This window comes from Nasonia vitripennis (assembly GCF_009193385.2).
Source record: "Nasonia vitripennis strain AsymCx chromosome 4 unlocalized genomic scaffold, Nvit_psr_1.1 chr4_random0005, whole genome shotgun sequence".
Lineage (NCBI taxonomy): Eukaryota > Metazoa > Arthropoda > Insecta > Hymenoptera > Pteromalidae > Nasonia > Nasonia vitripennis.
Window position 1 is genome coordinate 2,048,999 of NW_022279640.1, and position 23,599 is coordinate 2,072,597.

At 33.5% G+C, this 23,599-nt stretch overlaps 2 protein-coding genes across 5 annotated transcripts in view; one reads left to right on the forward strand and one right to left on the reverse strand.

The window, feature by feature from the left end:
- The window catches only part of LOC103315901 (protein white), a 501,432-nt gene that overhangs the window by 263,247 nt on the left and 214,586 nt on the right, over window positions 1–23,599 (forward strand). The window lies entirely within an intron of this gene.
- On the reverse strand, window positions 16,425–22,431 carry LOC107981572. Of its 4 annotated transcripts, none has more exons than XM_032601949.1 (7): window positions 21,376–22,431; window positions 21,027–21,258; window positions 20,840–20,941; window positions 20,754–20,760; window positions 20,532–20,722; window positions 18,765–20,447; window positions 18,242–18,528 (listed from the first exon to the last, which is right to left on the reverse strand). In XM_032601949.1, exons 1-5 carry the CDS (start codon window positions 21,407–21,409, stop codon window positions 20,675–20,677), a joined length of 423 nt encoding a protein of 140 aa, XP_032457840.1. In that variant the 5' UTR covers window positions 21,410–22,431; the 3' UTR covers window positions 18,242–18,528; window positions 18,765–20,447; window positions 20,532–20,674. The 4 variants fall into 4 exon arrangements, with proteins under 4 accessions (XP_031784099.1, XP_032457840.1, XP_016843166.1 ...); XM_016987677.3 differs by having other exon boundaries at window positions 20,833–20,941; window positions 21,376–22,426; XM_031928239.2 differs by lacking the exons at window positions 20,754–20,760; window positions 20,840–20,941; window positions 21,027–21,258; window positions 21,376–22,431 and adding exons at window positions 16,425–16,580; window positions 16,842–17,086 and having other exon boundaries at window positions 18,241–18,528; window positions 20,532–20,659.

Here is a 23,599-nt window from a genome sequence, read left to right on the forward strand (position 1 = left end):
ATAACTTTGCTTTACGCGCCACAATATGGCGGTCTCTTGTTGATTGGCTTTCAGAACAAGGTGGCGCATCGGCTTCGCAGTCGCATAGACAGCGAACCACGGCCATAAAAAGAAGAAGAAGGTTAGGACGGTCATGACGTCAGATATCGCTTTCCTGACAGTCATGACCGATCTAAGGAGTCTAATTAACAAGAGACCCGCCGCCATGTTGTGGCACGTAAAGCAAAGTTATTGTGTCCGGCGACTGTACCTTCAAGCAATTCGGGAACATTTGAAGAATATTTCACGGAAGATATGTGGAATATTTCTGAATTATTTCAGGTGAAATATTTTATTAAATTTTTCAGAAATATTTCTGAATCATCATTTCACTAGTAACTTATAGTGATTATTAAACTTAGAAACATTTCAGAAGTGTTTCTCAAATCTAGGAAAGAAATATTTTATGAAAGCTTTCTTGAATGTTCCGGAATTATTTTACTGCAAATTTTCCAGTAAATATTAAACCAGAAATAATTCTGAAAGAAATCAGAATTATTTTAAAGAAATATATTTTGGAAGTTTGCTTAAATATTCCAGAATTATTTCAAATACAAATCCCAGGAGACTGCGTGCCACAAAATAATTTAGAAACATTTCAGAAATATTGCAAGGAAATATTTCTTGAGAGATTTGCAAGGCGGGGCATTTTATGAAATGATATTATTGCAGTAATATTTCTGAAATATTTCGTGAAAAATTTCAGAAATATTTCTGAATTATTTCAAAAAATATTTCAATATAGGAATTCGAGGGACATAACATTATTTCAGAAATATTTCGTCGAAAGATTCCTGGAAGATTTCAAATATTTCATGCTGTGTGGGGCACCCTATTTATCCTGTCTCTGGGCCAATAATCTTGTCGAGGAGCGCTTGCAGCGCTTCTCTCTGCTGCTCTTCTACGTCCGCTAGCCTCATGGAGGCTAGAGTTAGTGCGCCTCGCTGTAACGGTTCAACTTTCCCCAGGAGACTGGATAATCAGTCGGTTCCAGGATCTGGATAGGGGACAGGGGCAAGAAATATATTTCAACATATTCAACAAATATATTTCTTAAGTAAAGAATAGCAATTTGGAATCAATCATTGAATTAGCTATATATACCATATATGTATACATATGCGCGCACACACACACACACGTATATATATATATATATATATATATATATATATATATATATATATATATATATATATATGTGTGTGTGTGTGTGTGTGTATATATATATATATATATATATATATATATATATATATATATATATCCGCCCGACTATGGGCGACCGCGCCCATCATGAGCAAAGCTCTCCTCGAAAATCGTTGCTTGTACACTTGTAACGAGTATGTTTAAAACAAGTTGCAGTTATTTTGTGTATGGTTCGGAGTATGTCGCAGACATTTCTTGTAAACGTAAGTATCTATTGTTCATTCTTTTACGTATTTTTTTAGTTGTTATGTGAAAATTCGGGCTTTAAAGTTTATTTAAGAGCTTGATTGAAATCGCTACTCCAAACGCGGCATTTTGCTTTGTTTCCGTCATTTCGGAGTAGGTAATTTTAGATCGCGGTATATGTAATAAACACAATCCACTATCGCGTTGCTCCAATATTTCGATGGAGACGTTTTTTAATATTAAAAAAATATTCCAAATACGGTGTTTTGCTGTTTTTGTCATTTTGGAGTAGGTCATTTAAAGGTCGCTGTGTATATAAACAAGCACAACCCATGACCGCGTTGCTCCAATATCTTGACAGAGAAATATAGCGCGGGTACGAGCTAAGGCTACACAGTTCTATTTACATCGTAATTTATTACAAGTAATTTTACTCGAAATTTGGTTTCTCTTACCAAAATTTATTGATGCAACGAAAGCGTGGATATCAAGTGTGTGTGTCAGTGTGTGTGCATATGTATATATGTATGTATATTACAGTCTTTCTTTGTTTACTTTTTTCTAGTGCAATGGATGCAACCATGGATGCAAAAGAAGATAGTGAAACTGACAGTTTATCAGAATTCACTTCAGACAGCCAACAAAAATATTAAGATTATAAAGCAAACTATGAAAATCAGAAGAGAGTTGAAGAGAGTTCATTTCCAAGATGCACGAAAAAAGCAGATTTTTTCGGACAACGAGGTGGAGGTTTTTATTGCCGAATTAGAGCGAGATACAGGAGAGAACTGCAATAAAAGAGACATAAAGGGAAATAATATTTTGAAAAATCAGGAGAGAAAAAATGCTAATTCAAATTTAAGTTTTCGACTTATCAGGTAATAATCAATGTATACATGGCCCTGAAAGAAAAACGATTAGCAAAGGTCTTCGTAAATCTAGGTAAAGAAAAGAGATAATTTTTATTTTCCATTGGTTTAGAATAATGCTTGAATGGGTTTTTTTATCATTTGTTTACAGTACAATGAAATTAAATTGCCCTGCAGAAGTTCAATTTGTTTTGAGCAAGTGTGGTGGGTTTTATCTAATTAGTCGTATGACTAAACACAAAGGACACGACATTATATCGGTTTGTTCTTTAATATATTATATTTATTTGGAGATTTTTATTTGTATTATGTTTATAGCACTGTCGCAGTCATTTACCATAAAATAGAAAACTAAATAAGTCTCAGTAAGAGCTTGTAAAAAGTACAATCCAAATGAAAGGTGATAAGCTCACATTAATGAGCAAACTTATGACGGAAAACAAAAAAACTACTCTTAAGGACATTTCAAATATCAAATACGCAATGGAGCAGAAAGGGTTTCAGAATTCCTTGAAGGAGGGATTAAAAATTATTCAAGACAATGGTAAGTTACATACATACAAGTTTATATAGATCAGTCAATAGATATTTTATTGGTTGTACTAATTTTTATTTTAGATGCTGATTATGAAATTAGGTATGATGAAAATGGGAACTTTGAAGGCTTATTTTTTCGCACCAATGATATGAACAAATTTGTGGAAGTTTGGTCGGAATTTATGCTCATAGACAGTACATACAAATTATTGAAATTAGAATATCCAATTATTATTATAGCTAGCGTTGATGGGAATGGTGCTACGGAAGTAGCAGCTATTGGCATAGTTGTACATGAAATCAAAGAAATTTTAAATTGGTCCATAGAACAATTCAAGAAGCATAATGAATCGGCCTGCTCCAAAATGAGATCTTTCATGTCCGATAAAGATATGGTTTGCAGACAGTGGTTAAGCAGTTGCTGCAAGTGCCAATTTATCTCTGCATATTTCATACGTAACAAACATTCAGAAGAAACATTACTATGGAGTCAACGGGAATATCACGTGAGAAGAAACATCTTATTTTGAAACTTTTAACTAAATTGCTTTATGCTCTATCCGAAGAAGAATACAATGAAGTTTATCAGCAATTCTGTAAAGAAGCTCCGAAAGATGTTAAAAATTGTTATAATGAGAATTGGCATAACATTCGTGAAGAATGGGTCAGGCACTACTTTACAGAGTGTAATTTTAAGAACGACACTAACAACAGGATAGAATCTTTAAACCAGAAATTGAAATTATTCATTCAAAAAAGTTCTTATTTCACTGATTTTTTTATTAAAATCTTTGAATTTTTAGAAGTTCATAAGAACGAAAGGGATGACAAAGCTGTCAAAATGATTTCTAGAAGGCCTCTCTACGACTTGAGTGAAGATCAAAAACAGTATTTTTCACTGCTTACCAAATATGCTTTGGACTTCGTTTTCAAACAAATTGAGAAAGTTGTTTTAGTGAAATTTGTTTCAAAGGTTGAAGACAAGAAGTACGCTGTCAAATCAATATCATCAGAGAAGATCAGGTATGTTGTTACAGTAACTTCATGTACTTGTGTTGATTTTAAATACATGGGTTTGCCATATCGACACCTTCTAAAATACGAAAGATTGAAGGACTGTCTCTATATGTTCCTAAAGTTGTAAAACAACGCTGGACCAAAGAATATTTTTTAAATAACCATAGATTATTTACAAAGAATAATCAGAAAAAGGATACTCTTTCAGAATATTTCTGAAAATGCAGCCAGTATTAAGTCTTCCAAGATCATTACTGCAAACTGTGTGTCTGACAATGTGATAGCTAACGGTGTAGCATCTGAGAATACTATCACTGATAATACTGTACCTGATGAAATAGTAAGTGTAGATAGGATTTCTGAAAATGTGATTGACAACAGTATGGTGGAAAATATTTTACCTAATGTGACAAGTGAAAATGTGCTTCACGTAGTCGAACATGACTTACCTAACGTAATACCTAATGTAACAAATGAGACTGTGATATCTAAAAGTGTATCGGTAGAAGTAGTTACAAATGTTTTACCTGATAATGCAGTGATATTGAAACCATTAGTGAATAAAAGAGGTCGACCAAAAGGGGCCAAACTCAATGCCATAGGTTTAATGAAAAGAAAATATATAACTGCAAATTGTTTACTGCAATGTGTAGTTTTGAGAAAGCATCTATTATATTTGAGTGGATCATCGATGGAGAGACTTTGAAGAAGAAGACACTTGGACTTGATAAGATATCCATGAAGGATTTGAATGTGTCTCACAAAAAAATACCATACTGGCTGTTTAATGATGAGGTGCAACTAGATGTTCTCTTGTCTTATATGGATAAGAAGTCGTATAATTATTTATGTAATATTGTAGACAAAAGAAAAGAATCTGTGCAATGGATCAGTTGTATTTGTACGAGTGACTTAAATGAGGGCGAGTCCATTGGATGTGATCACTGCATGAAATGGATGCACTTTAAGTGCATTGGCATAAAAAGATGTGCTGCCCAAAATGCTCCTTTTTTTTGCAAAACATGCTGTGAGTAATGATGTAAGTATTAGATTTATGTGCCTCTTTTACTGCTTACTATATTTTAAATGTAATTTTCAGGATGTAACAAGTTTTTATGGCATCATGTGATAAAATGGTCAAATGTTGGGATTTGGCTTCTAATCAAACCATTCATGTGGCAGCTCATGATGCACCATCAGTCAAAACTTATCATTAGAATGGAATAAAACTTGAAAAGTCAGGGTATATCAAAAGTGTGATACTAATTGTAACTAATAATAGAACTCAACGGTTCATATAAAGCCTAAGTTTATAATGGACGTATTATTTATTTATTATAAAAATCATTATACTAGTTTGTATAATGTAATCACCTTTGTGTGATATAAAGTGATCAATATAATTTTGTTAATTAATAAAAATCATTTATAATAAATGTGTTATTCAAATACATTTTTAGTTTAATAAAGTTTTACATAAAATATTTACCATGACTATTTTTATACATAACTTTTCAGACTTTATAATCAGCCACGAGAGGATCGTTGTTTGTGTTGCAAGCTCTTCAATGCCTAAATAATTTACCAAAATCTGCTCCTTCGTTATTCATAATTCCATCTATAAAGAAATGAAAATCAATTACTAATCCATAAATATTCTATTGAATCAAATTAATTATCATTAATCTTATGTAATAATCCATACCTTATACACTCTCCATTTGTAAGCGCTCTGAAATATCCTATGTGTTATTTATCCTAACATTCTCCAGTTGATCCCCAACTTCATTAAATTTGGGTTCAGGCTCTTGAATAGTGGTTTTTCTTGAATCTATAAATAATTTGATAACATTCATGAGTAGGATTAAATTCTATAAATAATGTTAACTTTCCTGTTTCAACATTTTAATAATAATAACCTTTCAGATTAATATTTGGCCACATATGAGTTTCTAGAGCTTCAATATTACGATCTATTCCATATTTACTTTGATCCTCTCCAATGTCCATGATATCTCGAGGATCTGAATGCTCAAGTTCAATGAGTCCAAACTTTCTAAGTGCACACCATTCTATAACTGAAATCTTGGACTAACTCCATTGTGATAGACTGCATCTTATTCTCCAAGGCGTAAAATATTTTCTGAACCATTTAATGCCACTTGAATAATCGTTGTGTCCCTTACTGTTAACAATTCACACAATGGAGGAATACAATTTTGATCTGCTAAGTATCGAATCTGATCTGCTGTTTTTCCACTTGTGGCATTGGTTTTAGCCCAGGCATCTTCTTTACGAGTTTTGAACTCAGCTTTACCCAAAATATCTATTATAACTGCGAAAATTTTGGCATCTAACAGTCTGTAAATATTTAAAGATATTATGAATTTTAAAATCCATTCTTACTGTAAGTGTCTTCACAAATTGTTGAAAATTATAAAATATATTTTTTTTATATTTCATCTACAAACCTGTATTTGTTGTGGGTTTCCAGCAATTATATTATATACCATCCAACAAGCTTCTCTACGGATACTTTCTCGTGATTGTCCAAGCAAATGTAATAAGCAAGTTAATGCTGAACAGTTCAAGTTGACTTGAGTTTGCATATCGTCACCAGTTACAATGTCACGAACAGCTTGTAATGCACTTGTAACACTTGTAACATTATGTTGCTCATGCCTAAAAAGTATAATCAAAATTAACAGTTTATCGACATTTCTGTCCATACAAAAACTGGAATTAAAAATCTACTTACATTAACAGTTCAGCATTAGGAACATTACGCCTCTTTGATAGTTGTTGTTCCCTTTTCTGTTTTCTCAACTATACGCCCCCTTCCTCCCTCCTTCTTCTAAGTTTATGTGAGTCCAAACCCGTCCAACAACGTCAAAGTTGGAATTGGTGGTTATTCTCAAGCCCGGATGGGACATGATTCCTCATTCCACAGGAGATGTTGGAAAAGCACGAGGCTATGTGTTTCTTCAGACTCTGCAGTTCCGGATACTGCATGTCTGAGATTTCGAAGCGCCTCTTCAAGATCTTGTGGCCACCTTCTGCACCGTAGGCCGCCTCGTAGGGATAGCTCCAGTCCCGCACGACTGCAACCTCTGAAAGGGCGTGCTGCCCGACTTCTCGAACGCGAGCCTTCTGTACTCGGTGAACAGCTGCAGGTGTTGCAGACGTCCTCTTAGAAGCGGTCTGCTATCTTGTCATCAGCTTTAGTTGTTCCACATCCTACGGCTGCGGCCTGCGAGCCGTGAAATGAGAAAAAAACTCGAGCACTCGTGTTCCGCGCACACCGCAGATGTATATTTCGCATCTGATCAATCAATTAACCTAACCTTTTGTTGTTGCTGTTGTAATACTTAAAATAATCTATGTGTTTGTCGCTTGTATAGAGTTAGGTTAGAGTATCGCTATATTGCACAATAACAGAGAAGCAGAAGCCAAGCATACACACACACACTGCGCTTCGGGATTCGTGTACACTCGCTCGACTCTCGAGCTCAAAAAACGGAGTCGAAACGCGGAAATGAAATCGAAACTGCGATTTTTTTAGCTTTTTGCGACGCGCGCAATTTAATTTCCAGATTGACAATTTGGATCGTGAATGACTTCGGTACTAGAACGAAACTGCAACACAACCACTATCCTAACCACATTTTTTACAGTTTTGATCTTTTACAAGTAATTGTTTTTTTAACCGAGCAACTTCTTCTTTTAATTTTTTAAATGATCTGTTATATGCGTGAGTTGAAGATTGATTTTTGGAAAGTTGGGTATTGTTTATTATATTAGGATTTACTTCCAGTTAATCTGTCGAAGAAGAAGTGCACGAAGTTGAACATGTTGGCTCATTTAAGTCGATAATCGTTGACTCTACATTACTAACTGTGGCAAATCTAGACTTAACAAAGAATCATTATTATCACTGGTAGGCAGATCAATTTCATGAGGAACATGTTCATTAACTTCTTGACAGCCTTCTGGAATTGTATACACCACATGTTCTTTTGGAAATGCAGAGATTTTTAGCTTTTGATTACTAAATTTGTATACGCCACATTACCATCCGTAAAATGCAAAGAACAGAGACGCTTGTTGTCTAACTGTTGCTTTGTCATAAGTAGTAAACTTGCGTGCCTGTTCTAGTAACCCATTCTGAACGTCTATAAATTAGAGAATTTATTGAAAAATCACATCTATACGAAAATCAAATTTATTGATTAATAACAACGGGAACATTTTTAATTGGCGCAAGATTAAAATTTTTATTGACCTTCCCTGGTAGAAAATAGACCAAGTTCGATGGTGAACGTGTTAATCAAATGGAGGCATTTGATCATTGGGCAGGGTGGCTCCAGGATCATTGAGGCATTGCCATCTTAACTACGAAGAATTGTTTGTAAATGTATAGCGACAATCAGAGGATAACTTACTTGATACATAGGTAAAACCAGTTACTCAGTAGTTAAGTTATCTTAAGTAAATTGAACAGAAGCTTGTGTTAAAGATTTCAAAGTAGTACAATCTTAATTTTCAGCTTTTAAGGTATACCACATATCGTAGGTTGATAAAAAGGATCATTTTTTTTACAGTATGGGCATAAAATTAAATAATACAATCAAAAATACCAGCTTAACTACGTAAAACTGTTTGTAAATATATAACGACAACAAAAGGATAACTTTCTCTAACAACGGAGTAAAACTAGTTATCCAGTTGCTGAGTTATCTTTTTATAGATTTAGAAGTAGTACTATCTGAATTTTCAGCCTTTCAGGCATACTTAATATGCGGGAATAATAAATAGGATCATTTTCTTAAAATGTGTTCAAGGGATTTGAATAATACAATTAAATATACTAGCTTCACTACTGTAAAATTGTTTGTGAATGTATGTCGACAATAAAAGGATAACTTTCTCATATAAATAAATAAAACTAGTTATCCAGTAGTTGGGTTATCCTAAATAGATTACACGGGAGCTTGTGCTAAAAATATAAGCATATTTTTGAAGGATCAAAACATTATTCCTCATAGATTTAGAAGAAGTACAATCCAATCTTTCAGCTTTTGAGGTATATTAAATATGTTAGATTAATAAAGGGGATGATTTTTTCTAATTATGGGCATAAGATTTAAATAATACAATTAAAATGCAAGCTTATCTACGTAAAATTGCTGGTGAATGTATGGCGACAATCAGAGGATAACTTTCTCTAATATATAAGTAAAACTAGTTATTCAATAGTTGGGTTACCCTAAATATATTGAACAGAAGCTTGTGCTATACATATGAGCATGATTTTTTAATATCTAGACATGATTGCTTATAGATTTAAAAGTAGTACAATAAAAATTTGCACTTTTTGAGGCATACTAAATATGCTAGATCAAGTGGTGCGTATTGGTGTGCTTCGCTTGTCTCTTGCCGTAGAGTCGTAACGTGTGCGTGCATATCGGTGTGCCTCGCTTGATCTTGTGCCTCTGCTGTAGAATCGCAATGTATGCGTGTGTATCGGTGTGCTTCGCATGGTCTCTTGCCGTAAAGTCTTAAGATGCGCGTGTATATCGGTGTGTCTTTACATTATTATGTTTTTGTTCTAATTTATCATTATTGTCTTACGTGACTCTACTATTATTATTGATTTCTCAACTGATTTTACTTGTCAATATTCGAATTTAATTTTGTTTTTATTCTTACTTCGCTTTACGTTGTCGTTCCTTGTTCTTATCTATTTCATTAATTATTAAATGTGTCAACTACTATCGATATCGTATTTGGGGTCTGTTTAATGATAATTTGATAGTATCGCAATGCCAAGTATAGTGTTATAGAGAGCGTATTTTACTATACGATGCATTCTAGTGGGAAGGGTATCGATTGATTTGCTTATAATAACTAACCTCACTTGTTTTCAATATATTAAAATGCGAAAGAAAGTGAGCATTTCACCGGTCCGTGCTCTAAACAGTGTAACGAGCGAACGCGAATTTCGTGAGGGCGACGTTGCCAGTGCGGCGGTACTCGGGAAGCGCGCGCGGGTTCCGCGCGCGAGACAGAGAGGAAAAAGCGCTAGTACAGTCAAGAAGTGTGAGACCTTTGACCGGTACATCACCCGCGATTATCGACGAGCACGAGACGAGAAAACAGCAACAACCCCAGATCCACTGGAAAAGCACACCCGAGCCTCCATCATCTCGAGCACCCGGGGTACCCCAGCACAGCATCGCTCAGCCAGGAGGGACGCCTCCCGGCCACACAGGACTTTTCCCCGTCGGCAGCAACGGATACGCGGCGACCGAGCATCCAAAGCCCGCGTCGAAACTGTAAGTTCGTCACCTTAGCTATTGCGCGATTTATATATTATCGAATCGTCCTCTCGCGACGCGCGATCTATTGTATCAACATCTTGAAGAATATAGCCATCTTTCAATTGTACACGAATGCATGAGTATTTATTCCATATTCCCGTTGCGTCCTTCCGACGAACCCGGTAGAGTAAAGCCGGTTACATCTCGGCGCGGCAGCAGAACGCACGCCTGGCCGGAGACTCTATACGCAAAGTAAGCGCGGCGAGCTTCGCACGCCGCGCAGTTATACACCGAGGCAACCCGGCTGCATAGTACGGTGTCGACATTGCACCGACGGCTAACGTCCGTCGCCGATTTCAGCATCATCGAGGGATAGCCGTGTGGAGATAAAAAGAGTGAGTAATCCCCCTCGTTGACGCGACAGCATCTTCGCGGCTGTCGTGCTAAAGCCCAGTTGCCCCCTGATAATAGATTACAGTGACGTAAAGCAGGTGAATAGTGCTTGTAATATAATTAAGTTTTAATGTTTTTTAAGGTTTCCAACCTGGGTTGGATCCTGAAAAAAAAAATAATATTCGTCCAATAAAAATTTTTCTTCCCATGTAAATTAAAAGAAAAAAATTCTGCAAAACTTATTTAAAATATACACAAATTCTACCGGAAAATATCATATATCTACCATACAAAATTACTGATCAAAATTCATGATATTTTACTCCATAAATAAGTGATTTTAGTCACTTGCCACGGCTTTGTGAAAAATCCAAAACGTCTACCTTACTATACCTGGGCTTAAAATGTACATTAAACATACCTCCTTAGACCCAATAAAAGGCATTTCTAAAAAATATTAATTAATTGTTGTTAGCAACAACTACAATGTAAACAATCTACATAATATTAATTTGCTTGAATTTCTGTCCAAAACGTCATTTCCAGTTCAATTTATTCAAATTCCTCCAATTCTAATTGAAATTTTGCTTCCACGTAGAGGAAGCTTTTTAATAATAAAATTTTGAATTTTTTCAAAACTTCTAGAAAATACTTTTTGGTGTGTTAGAAGTTGAAATCAAGTGTTTTTAGAAAATGTCCGTATGGATGTGTGTGTATGTATACCGTAATATTTCTGGAACTACTTCGTCAATATCAATCAAATTTGACATGTATATATATTTTTGGATTCTGAATTCGGAAAAAACAGTTATTTTTAATTTTTTGAACTATATTTTTTATTATTTATGGCCATTTTTTGATTTTTGAAAAACAATATTTTGCGTTTTTTTCAATCATCCCATTGTTACAAACAATTCAGCTATAATGCAATTAAAAGAGAAAAACATTATCTACTTTTTCTCGTTTATTGGTCCTCGGGATTGACCGCTTTGTTCGGCAGATACAATAAAAAGTTGATTTTTTTAAAACTATCTCTGAAACTAAACATCACAACCTCACGAAAAAAATCATGTCCATAGGTAACGTGTCAAAATATATTCCATTAAAATTTAAAGTAATTTGACTACTTATTTTTTTAGTAATAAATCGAAAACTGAAGTAAATGATTTTTTTTTTTGAGCCTTGATTACGGACGCAAAAGGCCTTATTGCACTTAAGATTTCAGGAAAAAGTTGATATTTAATGTGTCTTGGCTAAGTTCATTGCACAGCTTTCAAACCCCTATGGTTCGTAAGATATCAAGGTTATAATTTTTTTTTGAACATTTTTTAATTCCTCATATCTCTAAAAAATGTAGTAACAAATTTTTATTTGGTGATTCACCATAAAAAAAGCTATCTGCTGCTAAAATTTTAAACGATTTCGTCGAGCGGTTTTCAACTAAAGAGCTAAAATGTAAAAATAGTTTTCTCGAAAATTGCGCGAGCGACCTATCTAATGAATAGCCTGTTGTTTTGATGGGTAGGATGGTTAGGAACACATGTAACCTGGGTGTATTTCTGTGAAAAAAAAATTGACGACAGTGTTCATATTCTATAATAAAAAAACAGAGGGGTCTGCAAACTTTTGGACAATGAACCATCCAAAACTTATATTAAATTATGTATCAAAAACCGCCTCATACATTAGCAAGCAGATATATAGATATATCAAAACAATATTTTATTTATTGGACTTATAAATTTATTTAGAGAAAGCTACATGCCAATGAATTGGCAGCGGTTTTTTTAACTGTCACATGAGTCCTAACATCTAAGAATATTCCTACCGTTTTATTTTATTTCTTTAGTGCATCATTATTGCAATATTTTAATGTAAATATGAAATATCGCACTTTCCGGATGTTTTTGAAAAATTTTCTGGACTTTTTGGAATTCTGGTCTTTCTGGAATTTCAACGGTGATAATATACTTATGATTATAAACGACGTTTCTTGGTGGTTAAATGTATTGTTTTAATTTTAAGGTAGCATCATATATCATTTACCATAACTATAATGGGTTAAACTCAGGATCATCCTGACATCTGGACATCATCTAAAGAAAGTCAATTTTTTTTCGGTACATTTGTCGTATACTTGCGTTGTGCGTTGTATTATAGACCATATCTCGCCATCCGGGAGGTGATTTTGACATATGGACATTATCTACTGAAAGTAACATTTTTTTGGTATATTTGTTGTATATTTAGCGTGGTGTATCACAGTAGACAATGTCTCGACATCCAGGGGAAGATTTTGATACCTGGACATGTCTACTAGAAGTGAACATTTTTTTTTGATACATTAGTTGTATCCTTAGAGCATTGTATGGTAGACCATGTTTGTGATTTTGCAATATTTTTAGGAAAATATGTGATTTTGCACTTTCCGGAGTTTTCTGGACTTATAATTTTAGTCTTTCTGCAATTATAACGCGTATCATATACTAATGACATTGTCTGCTGTAGTTAAAAATTTGTTTAGTACATTTGTTGTATACTTATAGTGCATCGTATCATAGACTCTGTTTTGCTATTCCCTATAATAATAAGTGTCAAATGGTTATCTATCAATAAAAAATGTTTAACCTAAATTAGGGGCCAATTTTACCCAGTTTTCATTGTGTAAAATACACGAAGAGATTTAGTTATTGTTTAACAACCTAAAAACCGCAGCCGCTTCTTCGCCACGTAGCTTCCTCTTACAAAATGTATAGTTCAAATAGATAAAATATTGTTCAAATATACAGTATATAAATGATTTTTAAAATACTTTTAAGTTTAATTATTGTACATAAGAAGCACCCGTCACAATATCAAATCATATAATTTTCATGAACCTCAATATTTTACATACCATAAGGTCCTCATAACCTTAAAAATCATGAATTGTCTTAAAACATTCTAACTTTAGTTAGCGAGTTATAAGGTTTAACAGAAATAGTAATTTTCATTTATACAGGACATACAGGGTGAGAGACAAAGAATTTAAATTCCGATATCTTTTAAACTAAACGGTTTTATAAGCTGCAAAAAGAACCTAGCCAAGGTGATGAAAAGATCGATATTTTCCCAAATTTTCAACTTAATAATAGTACATTGTACAACAAGGGGCGAAAATGGGCTTTTCCAAGCGAGGATGATGTTTGAGCACGAGTGTTCAAACATCATCCGAGTCTGGAAAAGCACATTCGCCCCTCGTTATTCACTGTGATTTTTATAACAAGTGTATAAGACCATTTGGGTCGCCTATGAAGTGGATCGAGAATGGAGTTTTTCGAGTCGTTCACTACAGTGGGCGTGTATAGATTCATATATATGTGTGTGTATATATATATATATATATATATATATATATATATATATGCATATATATTTTTTTTATTTATTTAAATATATTTTTAGTAAAGCTTTTAAAATTTAGTAAATCAAAATTTTAATAAACTGCAAATTTTGAAAATTTTGAAAATTTTGAAATATTTGAAAATTTCTCAAAATTTTGGAAAATTTTATATTTTGGAAATTGTTTCAACAGTTTTTAACGATTTAAAGCTTTAGTAAGGAGATGAACAAAAAAAATGAATCGAGCGGTCCGCTCGATTTCCTATTCTCCGATTATTGTACGGAGTGATTATTCGCACCAATATCCACGTAATTACGTGACTCTACGTGACTGTAAGGGAGGCTTTTCAGCCAAATTCTTGCAGTCACGTAAATTTTCCGGGCCACTTGGAGTCACGTAAATTTTCCGGGAAAGCCCTTGGAGTCACGTAAAAGCTCCGAGTCCCGTAATTTTTCTTACAGACGCGTAAAGCTTCGAGTCACGTAAAATAAGAAAATATTTTATTGTGCGGCTCCAATTTTTTACGTGACTGCAAATTTTACGTGACTCTAATTCTTACGTGACTCCAATTTTTACGTGACTGTAACTTTTTACGTGAATGTAAGAAATCGCACTTTGATTGCAGAGATTTTCTAATCTGTTCCAATTTTGCACTGGTTGTCTGGATAAGTAATTAAGTATGATAAGCTTCATTTAACATAAGTCTCCGTGTGATAATCTATATATCTATACCCCTGTGTAGCGGCCCTAACCCCACCTGTACTGTAGAACATCACACGCTTGATTATATGGATTACTTACTCCAATTTTACACTGGTTATCCAGATATGATAAGCATCACAGATAATTTGGGATTTACATATTTATAATTTCTGTACTTAGTCAATAAAAATAAGTAAAATGGTGCATACGAGAACTATTAATTTATTCAATTTTAACGACACACATTAATGATTTTTCTTATAACAAAGCTATGAAAGTTTACATAATACATTAATAAGGTCTTTCAGAGATTTCAATTTTTTTCATATAAAAAAAATATTTATCTTGCTGGAGTCGAAGTGATTGTGGGTTGCAACACAATTCCTGGCCTTGTACCGGTGTCTTATTTTCCATTTTTTGTTAAATGCTTATAAATTAAGAGTTATAGTATAAAAAAGAATTGTTAATCCGTGAAATTGAAAATTCAGATAGATATAGTCATTGGGCGTTGAAGGCGATAGGCAATAAGTTGAAGGAGAAAATAATAGGTCAAGATTGACTCTATAAAGTGTAAAAAAGGAACTAATATAAGTCTAGGAGATGCTATTATTTTTCTTATACGAATGCTTATTCTCTTTTTTCACTGTTTAAATCAGTACGATTGACCTACTGTCTGCATACGTACAAACATGCTAACTACTACTTACATCGCTAATGATTTTAAAGTAGAAAATTACATACTTTCATTTTTTGATTAATGAGATCAGAAAAATAAAATTAAGATAAGTTGTTTGATTCCCATTTAAAGAAAAATTCTACTTGCGAGCTAAGCAAGTTTTACAAAAATATTTGTAGGCATCTGTCTTTATTGCTTCAGTTATATTTATTCTGTCGCATTAGGTGTGAAACCACTGAAGACAAACACATCACTCAATGCAAGGAGTTGATTCTGTTACAATTTTCTTACATTTCCTACAATGATACGTCATTCCTAGTTTTTGTTCTTCCACTGCTTTTATCAATCTAGCTTTAGTTTCTGAAGCTAGATGGTTATCTAATATGTCAAAATTTATGAATTCTGACGTTAGTTGTTCGGGACTTTTCTCAAATTTCTCTCGAAGAGATGTGAATGGAATGACAATTGTATCATCAACAACCTTTTTGATAAATCTGTATTGAAATCCTAACCATGCTAGAATTTTTTGTACTTGATCTTCTTCACTTAGCTGAATGAATGCTTGAGGATCTTTTCTCAGCGGTAATCCAATGGCTGAAGTGACTTTTCCTTTCTTTCGATCTTTTTCCTTAATTTCACCTGTAACCATTAGCTTTTTATTTGTTCCAGTATTTTGTTCTGGCTCGAGTATATGTTTTTCATCTACCACTTCATGTTGTTTGACATGATGTTCGACATTAGATACACTGCTCAAAATTAATTTTCTTTCGAAGCTGTCCTCTAGAGTTTCATTGGATTTCTCTATCAATCCCTTCTCACTGGCTCCTTTGATTTCTTGTTTAATCGTATATTGACTCCTTGCACTGACTTCTTCAATTTCTTGTTTATTTGTATCCTCAATTTGATACTCTGTACGCAGTTTATCTAGGACATGGTCTGGTCTTGTGATTTTTTCTATCACTGCATCAATATCATCCACCTTCTTTGTATCTTCTAACATTTTTTATTTTTTTATAATGTTTTCATAAAGATCCTTAAAGTAATTATTAAAGTTGTCACAAATCTGAAAAAATAATTTAAAAGTAAAGTATTGTATGGGACAGATTTTTTAAATTGTTTGGAGTGTTCATGGTCTCACCTCTAGTTGAGAGTCATGATTGTGCGTACTATCAACTTTTTTAACAACATAATAGTCCTTTTTGGCTGGCAGTACTAATCGAATGAAGAATTGACAGTTAGTTTTCTCACTTCTAAAAAAGAACAAACATTGATCATGGATAAATAATATGCGTATTTCATAAAACTTGTGTTTAATTCCATACATCAGATGTTTTTTAGGGTAAACAAAAGAATCCTACACCTAGCATGAAAAGAATTCTGTTTTTATTCTGTCGGTACCCTGTAGTTAATTTTTCTGGAGGGAAAATCCCGTACGGTTTTGAAAAAATTCACATTACATTGATAAAACAACATGTTAGACGTAGGATTCTGCATTTTACCATTATGCATACCTGACATTTCTCAATCCTTTTCCCTTGGACTGAAATTGTCCTCCTTTTCTGCATACAAAACCTGAATATTTATATGGGAATCGTTCAAATTCTTTTTCGTCCTCGGTAGCGTTTTTGGCAGTATCGGCCTTAGATATTGGAAAATATTCTTTGTATTTGGCTAAATATTCTTCAAATGCTTCGAAACAAGGAAATGTCTGGCTGACGTAAAATGGTAGTTCTTTGTCACCCATTTTTTCACAAAACTGTAATAAAATTTTTATTTATAAGTATTAATTGTTGATAAATTAATAGAAATAACGGTTTACACTATATACATGTAAAGAAACAATAGAAGTCAGCGCAACTTGTGTCAAAACTGAGATTACTTTTCTTGTATATGCAAGCCTGAAGAAGTAAAAGAACGTTTTGCACGCGAGGAAACAAAAACCTGTGAGCAAAACTTATATTTTGCCGCTATGTGCTTTCCTTTGTTTTTTCTTTCTTATACCTAACCTAACGTTGTTTTCACGAACCAATGACGTTATGGATTGGTGGGTTCGAAAAATGGCGCACAATTTAAATGGTTAGTATCAGCTAACAGATAAGAAACCGTGTACCTGACGTGAAAACGTATCGGAAAATGTTGCAAAATTAAAAAAAAAATATTTTGATCTATTGGATAATTATGTAACGCTCATTGCATCATATTTTTTGAAATAAAAATAAATTTTGGAAAAATGGCATTTTTCTAATAGAGAAAAAAATTATGAAGAAAGGCTTCTTTAGTTATCACAATTGTTAATGCACAGAACCTAATTATAAACGGCTGACTATGGTGATGGCTATATAATGAGTATCCTAACTCAGAATTAATAATTTGTGCATGACAGGAGAGAAACTAGAAGTGGCATGACGAATAACAATTTTATTTCGTGATATATGGATCTAAGTTTACATGACCTAAAGCGGTACCGTATTTGATAAGCGACAACCCGTATAAATAAACACGTAGTTAAGATATAAATAAATTTAACTTTAGATAACAATGTAGCTCGGCGTTAATAAAATATTCACATACGGAAATCTCATTTCTTCACAAGCCAAATTTTTAAGCTTGTTTGGATGATTTTTCTATGCTTCAACATATGGTTACTCATAGTCTATCGAAACAAGTAATCAAACAATTCGACGGATACAAGATGAAATATATACATTAAACACATATAGAATGCCCATTTCAAGAAGATACGAAATTTTAATCTTCTTAACTCTTTTTACACCTTATAAAGAAAAAACAATACAAAAACTCAAGCAAATATCATGATAAGATACCAGGGTAAGCAAAAAGTAGTCTAAGCCTTGTGGCGCGCATTACATCAGAATGAAATACATAAAGCCAATCAATAGAATAGTGCACCTTTTTGAGAGCTTGAAGTCCATTGTCGAAGTTAAGAAAAACGAAACTGTCGTTCTTCACAACGATGGGCAGCGGTCGACCTTGACTACGACTTCGGTGTTGACACTGAGGATACCCTTACTACCAATGATCACGTAGCTGAAGTCGGGACCATAGGAGGCTCAAGACACTTGTACATTGCGCTCGAAGATCATGTCAACTAAACGCATCCTGATCACCAACTCCTCGATTTCGCTGTAGCAGCTGTCTGCGTGCTTGCTAGCACGTGTCGCCACTAATCCGTTGAGACTGCAATTTTAAAATAGTCATTGATATTTTATTTCAATATGAATCTGGTTTTCTCTTTTTACAAGAAATTACATTTTACAAGTATATTAAAGTGGAATGATTGAAATGTTTATTTTCAAACAGTTGATTTTCATACGTGTTCAAATTATTTGGAAATATAGATTAAAAAATTGTATTATATTAATTCAATTACATAAACAGGGCAAAATCAATGATTTATAAATTTGCATACATACCGAAATTTATGTGATTCATTTTTTCTTGGTTTCTACTGTACATGACCTGACTTCTCGCACCTTTCCTATTCTTTTATTAGGTGTAGGCATTTTAATATTAGCCAATGTTAGATTTGACCGTTCTATAGATAATTCTTTTAACGATTCTTCCAAATTGTAGTCTGATTGTATGCAGTCAATTGAAGATTTGTCTGTTGTAACTATACTCACATCTTTGTTGTTTTTGTAATGTTCTAGTAGATTTTTCATAGTTGCTGAGCTTAAATGGTACATTCGATCTGATTGTTCAGTAATTACCTCCATCAATTCATCCATTATTACTTTTAACCTCCGCCTTTTTTCTCCAATGGTTAACCGACTTGGAGTGTTGACTTTTTTAATTACAGTTTCAGTTGTATCCTTTTCATTTGCATTCTCAATACGGTTTCTACTACTTGATGACGATTTTTTCTCAATAGCTTTTACCGAGGGCTTAACTGTGTTTGGTCTTGATGATTGTACTAAAGATATGTTCGGTCTTGATGATTGTACTAAAGATGAGTTTAGATTTGGCGATGATTCAAAACTTTTTGAAAGACGCTTGTTTTCTGAACTTTTTAACCATCTCTCCAAACAGATGTCTTTACAAAAAAGAGACATTTTCAAAGGTAAACGTATAGCTAGAATATGACGACATGGTAATCCCATACTGGTCATTTCAAAACAAGTGCATGTATATGGAGTGATATAAATTTCTTCTTTGCGACATATAGCAGTACATGTTTGTGATACAGCATCAAAATTTAGCAATGTCATGAATTCAAAATATTCAAACTGTTCTAGAACTACTTTATAAGCATAGTGAGTTAAGCACTCCTTGTATAAAACTTTGGCTTTTTCAAAGTCTGTGATTACAACGTCATTGGGATTAATTCTTAATACATCCTGAATATCTTTTAATCTATTACATTTTAATCTATAATTGGTCCATTTAAAAATTTTTTTAATAAACTCTGTCAATGAATTGAATAACCCAATCTCATATTTTAGCTTTCCATTTAGAGATTCAATCCTGTTATTAGTTAAATTTTTTAAATTCAAGTTGAAAATCTTAAATTTTACCCATTCGTCAGTAATATCCTGCCAATTTTTGATAAAATAATCTTTTATAACTTTAGGAGCAGTCGAAATGAATTTTGAATGAGCATTGTCATAATCCATTTGGCACGAACTTTTGACCATACTGTCCAAGCACCGAAAAGCATTCTCTTTTTCTTCTTTAGTGATTTTCATTTTTGTTGGGCATATTTCCCTGTCAAATATTCTTAACGTGTGAAATTGACAGATAAATAATCTCGCCCAATCAAAAACTTCTCGAATAACAGATCTCTCAGTTAGATCCTTGTCACTGATAAAACCACGTGTCTTTTGGACAGCTTCTAAATTATCTCTTTGAAGCATTCCATCAACCATTTTACTATAGGTCGAGATTCGCTAACTAAAATGCCTACTCCTACAATCTGACTTCGTCCTTCCCCATCTTCAATAACAAAAAGCATCAGAGAAAATCTTAAGTTGAAAATCTTGTATGTAGAATCTACACACACTACTTCAGGGTATTTACTCATATCTGCCTCATTTCTGGAATTGAAAAGTACATACCCTGAAATTCTGAATTCTCATCTAGAATTTCAACTTTTGCTTCTATAAAGTTAAAAAATAAAAATTATTAGATACAAATGTTAATATATTGTGGAAAATTTTGATATCCATGTAGTTTGACATCACCATATTTAGTTTTTAACAGTTGTATGGCAGCTTCAATGTCATTTCCATATTTATCTTTATTCTGATTGAAAGCATTATACAAATCTTGTGGTATAATTTGCTTTTTAGTTTTGTCCATCATATGTTCATGTAGTAAAGAGGTTTTACAATTTAAACCATGCAAGAATATAGCTTCTTCTTGTTCTTGTTTTGTCAATCGTCTCACCTCGGGCAAATTTTCGTAAAACGCCTGAAACAGCATAAACAAATTGATTCCAAATTCAATTATTAAATCGACATAATAAAATAAAACATATCTCACCTCATACCCTTCATGATTTGTGTGCTCTAAATTGAGTTCTGTAACAACGTAGAATCGTCCACCCTTGCCTTCAAACTTAATAAAGCTCTCACAATTTCTTTTTAACGTTCTATAAAAATCAATGAGATCTTTAATAATTAAGTATTAATGTGTTTTTACATAAATTTTCTAACTATAAATATAAAACTATATACCTTCCACTGCGTTTTCCACTTGCTTCTGATTTTCTTTGATCTCCATATTTACACTTTTTTATAAGTCTATGATATGTAATGACAGGATCTTTTATACTTTTTAAATTCAATTTTTCATATGTCTGCGATCGACCAGTAACAAATTTTTGTTTATGATATGCTTCATATGCAGCAAGAGATTCCAGTAATTCATTATGGGTTCGAAAAACTTGTTTCAATTTTAGTACTGGTTCTATAGATATAAATTATTAAAAAAATATTAACATTTTATAAATACCGAGTAAAAATAGTTTATTTACTTAAAAAAAGGGAACAAATTTTAGAAGAGATTACTGTTTTGAATTCTGACCTGTAATATTGTTTTCTTCAACTTTATCATCCATGATGAAGTAGTCTAAACGTTTTGCATGTTAATGTTAAGAGTAGAGGTAGTCTAAAAAAAAGTCAGGCCTCCAGTCATGGGCTCCGGTCAGCCAACAATTATATCCATATATATATATATATATATATGTGTGTGTGTGTGTGTGTGTGTCATCAAGAAGATGAGATTGAGTGCCTAATGCCGAATTTAGTTAAAAATCTTTGAAATCTCGTATATTTGTGAAATAACCTCAAAAATTAATACGACGCTTTTCCAGAAAACTGGATCAAGAGTTGTCGTGTCCAGGTCGTACTGAGTACTGTGATTGTCCACAGAGACGCACTAACTCAAATGTCGTAAAATGGCGAATGGTGAAATAAGTATACTCACACAGTAACCCTTCCGACGTATGTACTTATTACCACCTACCACCACCGGTCGTGTCGGCTCCGTATATGTATTTAGCTTATTACTACTAGATTCGATGGAACAACTCATCGGCTTCATCGGAGGTAAGTACTTATGCGCTGACCACGTCACAAATTGACACATACGTCTGCTCCGGCTCATAATTCAAAGAAAAATTGACAGGTGGGGTTAGGGTCGCTACACTGTGGGGAGCTCCTTCGGTATAGATATATAGATTATCACACGGAGAATTATGTTAAATGAAGCTTATCATACTTAATTACTTATCCAGACAACCAGTGCAAAATTGGAGCAGATTAGAAAATCCTTGCAATCAAAGCGCGATTTCTTACATTCACGTAAAAAGTTCCAGTCAAGTAAAAATTGGAGTCACGTAAGAATTAGATTCGCGTAAAATTCGCAGTCACGTAAAAAAATTGGAGCCGCTCAATAAAATATTTTCTTATTTTACGTGACTCGAAGCTTTACGTGACTGTAAGAAAAATTACGGGACTCGGAGCTTTTACGTGACTCTAAGGGCTTTCCCGGAAAATTTACATGACTCCAAGTGGCCCGGAAAATTTACGTGACTGCAAGAATTTGGCTGAAAAGCCTCCCTTATAGTCACGTAGAGTCACGTAATTACGTGGATCTTGGTGCGAATAACGGCGTCCAACAAACAATCAATTACTTTGTTCGCTTCAATATCTGTTTTGGCAATAATTGTCACTCAACAATTGCACTCGGTTGTAAAAAAATAAGATATTGTCTTAGATAAAAAACGAAACCAATCTTCATTCGGAATACTGAATTGATCAAGTAAATTGAATTTTTGGACCAATCTAGTGAAGTCTTTAAGAGCATCATTAACACATTCATCTGCCATAAACTTTTCTAAAAATGCTTCTGCTTTGCTCTTATCGTGTATTAAATATGGAATAGGTTTATCCTGAAATTTTCTCATGACCATGACACTACTTATAAACTTTTCAATAGCAAGAGTCTTTACCAGGTCATCTAAGTTGCACAAAGTTTGCCAATTTATCTCTCCATTATCCAATTTTTTTAGAAGCTGAATTGGAACTTTCATTGTGCCAGAGATACTTTGATAAAATTCGAATTTTTTTGTAAGTATGAATTTCTAATTTTGTAAGTAACGAATACTCAATTCGGGATCCAAACCTATAAAATTTACTGTAAATGTAAAGTATTTACTTTTTGCTTTTTGGGCTATAATAGCTATATCGTTTCCACAGTTTTTTTCATAGTTCATAGTTTTTTCACAGAGAATAGCTAGATAAATAAGATTGAAATCTTAGGCCCGTTATACGCTAAAAGAAACAAGAACAGATACAAGGAACGGCGCGCTGTTCCTGGGTATGTTCCAGAGGGAACGCCAGCAGCGGTACAGCAGTCCGGTCCGCGTTCGAAATTCCGCTGCTGTACTGTTACTGTGAAATTGTTCCGCGTCAGCTGTTTGCATGGTATCTTTTTTTCTTTAAAATCATTATTATTGTATCTTACAATTACAGTTTCTATGTAATTATTGATTCGAGGAATTCTTCGACGTTCACAACGCGGAATGAAAAACATGATCGCGTCATTTTCATCATCACTGTTTTCACTACTAGAAGACGATAAAAAGTTATCTAGCAAGATTAGATCTTCCATTTCGTGATTAAAATTGTCCAACTCTTTCAATGTATTACATACTATAATAACTGAACTTATAATAAGAACTTTGTAATGTTCAAGAGGTTACAACTGCAAACAGTACAAACAGAATCAGCTGACGCGGAACGAT